The sequence below is a fragment of the Malus domestica genome, chromosome 13 (genome assembly GCF_042453785.1).
Source record: "Malus domestica chromosome 13, GDT2T_hap1".
Taxonomy (NCBI): domain Eukaryota; kingdom Viridiplantae; phylum Streptophyta; class Magnoliopsida; order Rosales; family Rosaceae; genus Malus; species Malus domestica.
In genome coordinates, this window is record NC_091673.1 from 28,213,283 (window position 1) to 28,222,499 (window position 9,217).

Below are 9,217 nucleotides of genomic sequence, written 5' to 3' on the forward strand. Positions count from 1 at the left end.
AACTTGTGGAGGAGACGTATGCTTCTTGGGTAATTTCTTATGAGTGACTTGAGTCCATTCTTCAACTTTGCTTTGCTTGACTGGCATGGTTTTGGAGCATGCCCCCAACGATGGAGGTGAAAATTTTGAGTTGACAGAGCCATAAGTGATGGTGGTATAATTTGACTTCACCACATCGTCAAGATCTAGCTCGATAATTCCTTTCTGAGCCAGCTTCATGATGAGATCTTTCAGCACGAAGCATTTTTCTGTCGGATGACTGATGAAGCGGTGGAATTTACAGTATCTTGGACTGTCGGTACGATTCATCTCTTCCGGCCATCTGCACTCAGGTAAACCGATCACCTTCTTGTCCAACAGGTCATCCAGCATGGCAACCACATCAGAGTCGGGGAATGGATAAGTCTTCTCCTCAAGCTCCTTCAAAGTGCGTCTACGCATCTCTTGATCACGAAAAGCTTCGACTTGAATCGCCTTGCCTCGTGTAGAGATTTTGACGGGAGATGTGTTGACCGTCATCGCTTCCTTGGTGGGTTTCCATGCAGCCTTCTCCACCTTTGTCTCAAGAACTTTATCGTTCTTGTAGTCGGCGATCGGTTCCTTCTTCCCATGATGGGCGATGCTCAACTCCATGTCATGGGCGCGGGTGGCTAGCTCTTCGAAGGTCCGTGGTTTGATGCCTTGAAGGATGTATTGCAAATCCCATTGCATGCCTTGGATGCACATCTCGATTGAAGAGGTTTCTGAAAGCCTGTCTTTACAATCGAGGCTTAGAGTGCGCCATCTGTTGATGTAGTCAATGACCAGCTCATCTTTCCATTGCTTTGTGCTCATTAGCTCTAGCATGCTCACAGTGCGGTGAGTGCTGTAGAAGCGGTTGAGGAATTCCCACTCCAATTGCTCCCAGCTGTTGATGGACTTAGGCTCTAGGTCCGTGTACCACTCAAAGGCGTTTCCTTTCAGCGAGCGCACAAACTGCTTGGCGAGGTAGTCTCCATCCGTCCCCGCATTGTTGCAAGTTTTGACGAAATGCGCAACGTGCTGCTTTGGCTTTCCTTTTCCATCAAACTGCATGAACTTTGGTGGTTGATATCCACTCAGCATCTTTAGGGCATCAATCTTCTTTGAATAAGGCTTTGAGTACAACCCGAAGGTATTTGAGCTCCCTTCGTACTGTGCCTTGACGGTGCTGGCGATCATCTCCTGCAGTTGCTGGATAGAAAGAGATCCCATGAGTGCCGCTGCTTGGTCTGTCTCCGACTTCACATCGATATTCTCCACTAGAGGCTCCTCTTCTGGGTTAGGGTTATCGCCGTCCTGTGGCTCCAGTCGGCTGACGAGTGCAGCGATTTGCAAGTCTTTTTCTTCCACAGTTCGGGTTAGCCTTGCGATTGCTTCATTCATTTGAGCCAGCTGCTCATCGATTGAAGTTGCTCCAATGGTCATGACTTGCATGGCTGAACTGTCGCTCGAATCGGCATCGGAAAGCATGGATTCGGAGTATTTCCTTGGACTTTCGCCCTTTGGTGCCTTTAGTGAGGCTAAGGTGATCAAAGGCTCGTGCCTTGGGTGCTCTTGTTCCCTTGGCAGAGTTGATGCAGAGGTGAAAGAGGCGGCAGAAGTAGCTCTTGCCTTGCTTCGAGTCGTGATGCCTAAAGTGACACCTCTTGCGACGAGGACGCTCTTGTTCTTTGCGCTAGTTGCGGGAACAGTTTGAGTCTTCCTTGAAGCCATTAATTTTGGAAGTGTGCTCGAATTTCTTGAACGGAGAAAGAGATGAGAGGTAGAGATTGTCCCACTAGGCGTGCCAATTTGTGAACACGGAAAATTCCTGAAACAAAAGAGACAAGAACAACGTGCACAAACAAATATTATGTGTTTGATGATTTTGGGTTACAATCTCTCTCTAATTTGATCATCTGATTCGATCTCCATAAGGTGTATATTTGTGGATGTGTGATTGATCCAAGGGCCGTTGAGGCTTGATCTTGGATGAACTGTTGGAAGTTTCTTCAAGGGGCCGTGGGCTTGATCTTTGAAGGTGGATTTGAGCGGATCTTCAAAGAGCCGTTGGGGCTTGATCTTGAGTAACGGTGATGAACGGATCTTCAAGGGCTTTTGGGCTTGATCTTGAAGAAACAGTGATGAACAGATCTTCAAGGGCTTTTGGGCTTAATCTTGAAGAACGGTTGGATGTGTGTGGATTTGTCGACGTTTGTTGATCCAAAGGGCCGTTGGGGCTTGATCTTGGATGAACGGATGATGAACGATGGTGCTTTCTTCAAGGGCCGTCGGGGCTTGATCTTGAAAGAGCGATGAACGAAGAACGAAGAACGAAGAACGAAGAACGAAGAACACTTTCTTCAAAGGCCGTCGGGGCTTGATCTTGAATTGGTGGATGATTGTTGATCCAAAGGGCCGTTGGGGTTTGATCTTGGATGAACGATGAACAATGAACGAAGAACACTTTCTTCAAGGGCCGTCGGGGCTTGATCTTGAATTGGTGGATGATTGTTGATCCAAAGGGCCGTTGGGGCTTGATCTTAGGATGAACGATGAACGAAGAACGCTTTCTTGATTCTTCGGGAACCTGGATGCTTGAGAGCTTCGGAGTTTCAGAGCTTCAGAGCTTCAAGAGTTTTGCCTAATGATTTTGGTTCCCTCCCCCAAATGAATGAAATGGGCTTGTATTTATAGAATTTTCCAAAGCCTAATTTTGAATATAATATTCCAGATGAAATAAGTCGTTTCTGCGAGGTGTTGACATGTGTCCTATTTGATGACTTTTCCAACTCATTTCAATTTTCATTGAGTCACACGCTACGTGTAAAATTTATGTAATACATGAGCGTTGACACTTTGATTTATCGGTCAACATTTATTTACCGAAATTTCGATGTCTACAGTAATGTATAGTGTTGAATTTTAACACTATAATATTGTGTTGCTAATAGAGCGTGGCACTGTTACGTGCCCGTTTTTGGGGTGTGACATATTTCGTCTAGTCTAGTCCAATGAACGCTAGTGAGTACAATCAAACGCACCCTAAAAGGTATTAAATCTATAATCGAATACCTTTAAAATCCAGGAATGGGAACAACTAATTCCTTCCCCTATTCATAATTTTCTCAGTTTCTTCTCTCAAGGAACCTTTTGATACAAGCTAATCTACGCTAAGAAGAAGAAGAGGGTTTGAACATGAAGCGTGGTGGTCAATTGAAGAGGATTGCGCTAAAAAAGAAACAAAAAGTAGAAAGAGGCCAATCGATTGATTTTGGAAGTCCAAACAGAATCCCCAATGTGTAGAAACAATTTCAATGCTTCATAAAATCTGGAAACAGGCATTGATGCTGTAAGAAACAAAAAATTTCCCTCTTTACAATTTTTTCAATCTCATAAAGTTTCAGGGACAACTGCATCAAACGATGGAAGAAGAAAAAAATGACATCGCACTTCAAATCAAATTCCCTCCTGAAAGTAGTGGAAGGGGATCCTCTCCAGATCCCTTTCTCCTAATCCACCAAATCAGGGATCAAATTTCAATGGCACAAATCCCCTGATTTGATGGATTAGGGAGAAGGGATCCGGAGGATCCCTTTCCGAAAGTAACAACCCTTCCATCTATACCTCAAACCCCATGTGAAGTTATATACACAGATTAACACAATAAGCGCCTAGGACCACTTGGTGGTTAAAGGGCACAGCTCTCAGGGCATTTGGTGCTGCATTTATGCAACGCCAGACACCAAAACCCGCACAGCCAAACTACACTTTAAACGACTCACTTTCTAAGTTTTGTATCTAGTGTTTGGATTCGAGGTGATGACTGTGATCCACCGCCAAGTGCAGCGGCAGCAGATTCAACATGTGTGAGAAGATACTCATAGATCTTCTTCCTCAGGCTGTCAATGGTCTCCGCTGAAACATCGGTTGTTTCAACCCCTTCTTGAATAGAACCAATGTTATCCAACCAATCATTCACACTCTTGAGCTGAGTTAGCATTCCTGCTATTTGTCCATTATCTGAAAGAGCTGAACTGTCAACGTCAGCATCTAGGAACCTCTCCACAAATCCCAAAAACCAAGCTTGTGACTGCAGTCGCAACTTTTCAGCCAAGTCAACAACCTCGTCCAGGCCATTTCCTTTATTCCATTCAGGCAGAGGTCGTGCCTGCGGCTTTTGATTGATGACTGATCCATCCCCTAGTCGGCGAGGGGTCCCTGGTGTCCCAAGCTTGGAACCCACCGTCTGGCGAAGTTTGCCTTGGGATTTTGTTGAAGCATTCTTTGTAGAATTTTCTAGAACTAACACGGGTTGATTTGCAGAGACAATCTTTTGGTTTTGAGAGGAAGCTGAAGCTTGAACAGAGATTAAACTGGACTCTTTATTAAATACAGCAAAAGATGACAGATTGGTGGCTAATGCAGCTTGTACCCAAGATGCTGCCTGTTTACGTCTGTCTGAAGCTACCTTCAGTACTTCTGATGGGGGGGTTTCTTCACGGTCTGGGGAAGAACCAGCTGGCATGATTTTGGATAGAGAATCAGCAACTACGCGAGCATTACTCAAACTAGCATGGAGGGCAAGAAACTGCTCTACTGCAGGCTGAGGGTTGTCTTCCTTGGCAGAGGTACTTAGCTCTGAATACATGCTGCAGGACAGAGGAAAAAAGGACCAAAAAATTGTCAGACAATGAACTAGAGTACTTAGACAAGAACCATGGAAAAATTCACATCATATAAAATTCTGGAAACATCATGCCTCCACAAAAAAAAACCCAATGGAAAAAGTCACGGATACGCAGATTAATCTTGGTCACAATTAGAAGTATAAATGAAACATGAGAGAGCTATCGAAGAATTCACATAATTGAGTACAAAATGTCTAGAAAATACTGTAGGATTGCATTTTCCCCTAGTTTGATGTTCCCAAATTCCCTATTAAAAAGCTTTCGATACCTAAGCATCTGTGCCATTCATTCCAAAGTACAAATCAAACTTTCACCCACATTCTAGTGTCCTATTTCAAGCACAGGCTATTCTTGATTGTACAACAAATTCTCTCTAAACCATAAAGCACGGACGGCCGAATAACAGGTTATTGAAAACTTATTAGATTGGGTAAAACACTCTACCCTTATGTGCTGACCACCTAGTTTAACAAAAGCATGTTTTATAAAGCTGCATTTTTCTTGATCATGTCAAGGTGTTGAAATGGTCACTTCTGGGTATCTTTTAATTATTCGAAATTATAATCCATCATTCCCGGACCTAGTTTGAGTATATTACTGATATCACAATTCATGTATTTTCGCAGTGTTATCAAACAAACTACAATTTTGAGCCATCTATACAGTAAGAGTTACTACATAAGTGATCCTATAAGAGTTAAAGAACTCCATGGATGGCTCCTAACGAGCAAGCAAGCATCTCATAAGAGTATATTACGAAAGTAATCAGTCTATATACTATCAACAAAAACGCAATTGAAGCGATCTAGCTGACTCATGGATTCCCTATGGATCATATCTTTGCATTATACTGTCAATAGATCGTCGTACCCAGTGCACAAGGCTCCCGCTTTACGCAGGGTCTGGGAGAGGTGCATTATACTGTCAATAACTACTAAAAAAATAAACATAACACTACGCTACTCAGAAAGTTCTATTGACTGTTCCATATCTTCTAGGTTTGAATGTCCAACCATTTTTATTGTCCAATAACTATATCATATACAACTTCACTTCCTTAATTCGACTCATTTGTTGTACTCAGATATATTATGGAAAAGAATGGACAAACACAATACGATGTAGTTATAACTTAATACCTCAAACATCGTAGTAAGTTCTCTGCAGCAGAAGCCTCCTGCATCGCCTCTTTTGCTGCCATTTGTGCAGCATCCCTGTGCCTCATAACTTCCTGTGATAACAGATTCAAAAGTATATAATAAGAAAAACGAAGTGCTGAGCTGTAGAACATAATATATCTTCAGATACCAGAAAAGATGTCACTAAAATTCATTCCTAAGGTAAAAGTTAATATCCTTCTCAGACTGAAAAAGGAAATTCCCATTCACTAACTTGGCTCCTAATTTAAGAAACTAGGGTCAGAAAGACAATGCACAGAAAGCAGAACAAAAACTAAGAAATTAACACAAACTCATAACCCTATATGCACGAACAATATGGGACAACAGATATCTGGTCACTTCATTCTCTAGTTCACTTCAGCAGTCTCTAAGTAATGTAATTTCAGAAGGAAAACACTGTAGTACATTGAATAGGCAGGAAAATAACGATTTATGCAGAGACAATTACCAAGATCTAAGATGTTACAAAAGATATACCTTACCAAGCTTTGCAACTGACAATGGGAGCGAAGCCCATGGAACTCCATCAGTCAATTTTCTGTTATTTAAGGAAACCCTGAACAAGTTTCCAGGAAATCCATTACTGGCTACATCTGAAGATTTCTTTCCAACAGATACTCTAAGTTTACTTGACCTGTCTAGATCACTCAAAGTTCCATTTGCTGTAAATTTCTTTGTTGACGTTTGAACTTTACTCTCCTCTTTCAATGACTTTGCAGATATCTGGGTCCTATTGTCCTCTTTATATGGCAACCTTTCAGTTGAGATACTTTTTCTAGGAGCCTGGCAAAATGGTTTTTTTTTCTTTCTAATATTAGATATAAGAGGAAAAATAATACCTAACATTGAATTACTTTCCACATCTTTTGGAACTACAACAAGATCAAATGAAAATCAGTGAGAAAAGACAAAAGAGTTTTCAAATACAATTCGTAAATGCAGGCACATTTAATTTTGAGTTGCTTATCTCCAAATCAAAATTTTCTCTTTGAAGATCCACCTAATGGGAAAATGTGGGGTGTTTCGTATCAATTTGAAAATGATTTATGGTTTAAAAAAAATGATGAATGCACCTAAAGTACTTAGTAATCATTAGTTTGAAAAATATTGGATCCAAGAAGGATACCAAACGGGGCCTCCAAAGAAATCATTATCAAATACAGCAAACAAATAAAAAAAAATCAACCAAACTTACATATACACAAAAAAACATCCAGTAAAACCTAAATTGACACAAATTCCAATTCAAGATTCAAGAATTATTGAACTTACAGACATCTCTTTAGACTTCCCCTCCATATTTCCTTCCCAGCTCTTCCTCAGGGCCTTGGCCTCCAGCTCAAACCCCTGAACAAAATTCTTTATTGGGTTTCCCACCACTGATCTCCTCCCGGGACTCGCCCCATGTACAGAACTTGCCCTTTCCACCACTCCCACCTTTGGTGTTCCCTTAACTTTTGCATGATGCTTGATCCCATTTGCAAATTTCTCAAAAGAAGTCGGCAAAGAATAACAACTTGATGGAGATGACGGGATAGACCGTGAATTCAATGACTTCATTCTCGGCAAAGGTTCCCTCTTCATATCTATTGTTAATGCAGGTTTTGATGGCTGAGACTTTGATCTGTCAAAAGACCCTATTTTCTTATCCAATTTATCCGCCTTAGCACTACTATTCGACCTCACTAGTCCATGTTTATCCCTTTCTCCGGCATGACTATTTCCTAATACCTTATACTCAGACTGTACTTTCTCTAAAGTTTTCGAACCCGAAGACGAATTATTGTTCAGAAAACCAAGAGAATGAGTTGCAACGATGTCTTCAGGGCTCCCTACGCAAGAGTGCCTCCCTGGCACAGGCCTAACCCCCTGGAGAATGGGGACCGGGGTGGCAGCCTGAAGCCGGTCGACATGAATAAACTGACCCAGTTGAATCTTATCACTGAGAATTAAATCATCATGTTCATCAGGGAGAGATACATAGGTGGCATGAGAGGAATCTGATACCTTAAGATAGAAACCTTGGTTTGGGAAAAGCTCACCGCCTGCAAGCGCCGGAACAATGCTCACCACTTGCAACAGAGACGACCTGTGCTCGCCGGCGACTTTGACATCCGTGTTCATATGCTGTAGCAGCTTGAGGAGAACGCCAGGGACAAGATTCGCCATTTTGGACGCCCCCAATTGGCATCAGAGGTAAAAATTCCAAACCCAGATGAAAAAGCTTCAAGCTTTCACGCATTAACACACGAACACTGCACAATAAATGGTTTTTTTCCAGAACCCAGATGGAAAATTCAACAATTTTCAACACCCAGAAGAGAAAATCACTAAAAGGGAAGAAAAAAAATAAGGGTTTTTCTCAATCCCCAGATGGAGAAAAAGGGTTTTTCCTAATTTTTTTTCTTAGTTCCAAGAATTTGATCTGAGGATTTTGACGGGTACGAAAACGTGAGGAAACGTCAGAAGTAAATGAAATTTGTTACCAAAGAAAGGGTTAATCACAGAAAACGCAATGCATTGCAGAACACAAGATTATTGAGGTAATGGTATGTGAGAGCTTTTGGCAGTAATAACGGTGAACATCTTTTTCAGGAAAAGGAAAAAAAGGAGAAAATTAGAGGGCACCCCACACACCAAGTTTTATATTCAAATTATATCAAATCATCAACAAAAAGAATTTAACAAGGAGGTTTAAACAAATGACATTAATGACAAAGAACATCACCAAACCCACCCAGAAGAGCAAACAACATAATTTATTAGGTAAATAAAATATATGTAATGCAACCGAAATAAAACCCAAAAGGAGGGAAAGGAACCGGTTTTGGGAACATTGCTTGGATTTTATTATTTTTGTTCTTTAACTATTACGATCTAGTAGTATTTTTTTTATATTTTTAAGTAAGATGTTTTAAGTTTGATTTTCGACAAAAACATATTTGGACTATATTATTGCTAAAGAGAGATAATATCATTTGTTAAAAAAAAATTATTAAACTACTTAGGGAGAAAATTCCAGATCACAATAAAGATTTAGAAAGCAATTTTTTAACAAGACCAAGAAGATGGGCAAAAATAAAACTAGACCAAGAAGGAACGATGAGGAAAGTACAGGTGGGAATGGGAATGGTAATGAGGACAAGGATTGTCTGCTATCCCACTTCTCGTGCCCTCCCGTGCCCTCCTGTTTTGTGTGGTCATGGTTAAGCCACGTTATATTTTTTTTATAGAGGTAATAAGACAAAAATGAATAGTAATATAAAATGTTGACGTGACTTAACCGTGATCACACAAACAAAAGAGCATGGGAGAGCATCGGAAGTAGGAGGGTAGACAATCCTT

The 9,217-nt window shown here is 41.1% G+C and overlaps 1 protein-coding gene across 3 annotated transcripts; it reads right to left on the bottom strand.

The window, feature by feature from the left end:
* Positions 1-3,301: 3,301 nt before the first annotated feature.
* LOC103405362 (uncharacterized) lies at positions 3,302-8,691 on the bottom strand. 3 transcript variants are annotated; one of them, XM_008344344.4, is made up of 5 exons: positions 7,915-8,522; positions 7,145-7,814; positions 6,350-6,655; positions 5,831-5,922; positions 3,302-4,652 (listed from the first exon to the last, which is right to left on the bottom strand). In XM_008344344.4, exons 1-5 carry the CDS (start codon positions 8,112-8,114, stop codon positions 3,782-3,784), a joined length of 2,139 nt encoding a protein of 712 aa, XP_008342566.1. In that variant the 5' UTR covers positions 8,115-8,522; the 3' UTR covers positions 3,302-3,781. The 3 variants fall into 3 exon arrangements, with proteins under 3 accessions (XP_008342566.1, XP_008342565.1, XP_008342567.1); XM_008344343.4 differs by having other exon boundaries at positions 7,145-8,690; XM_008344345.4 differs by lacking the exon at positions 6,350-6,655 and having other exon boundaries at positions 7,145-8,691.
* Positions 8,692-9,217: the final 526 nt, after the last annotated feature.

Coding starts and splice junctions, on each gene's coding strand:
- LOC103405362 (XM_008344343.4), bottom strand. CDS start 8,041: ATGGCGAATCTTGTCCCTGGCGTTCTCCTCAAGCTGCTACAGCATATG. Junction 5,923..6,349: donor CAGTTGCAAAGCTTGGTAAG/GTATATCTTTTG, acceptor CTGTTATCACAG/GAAGTTATGAGGCACAGGGA. Junction 4,653..5,830: donor AACTTACTACGATGTTTGAG/GTATTAAGTTAT, acceptor TCTGTCCTGCAG/CATGTATTCAGAGCTAAGTA.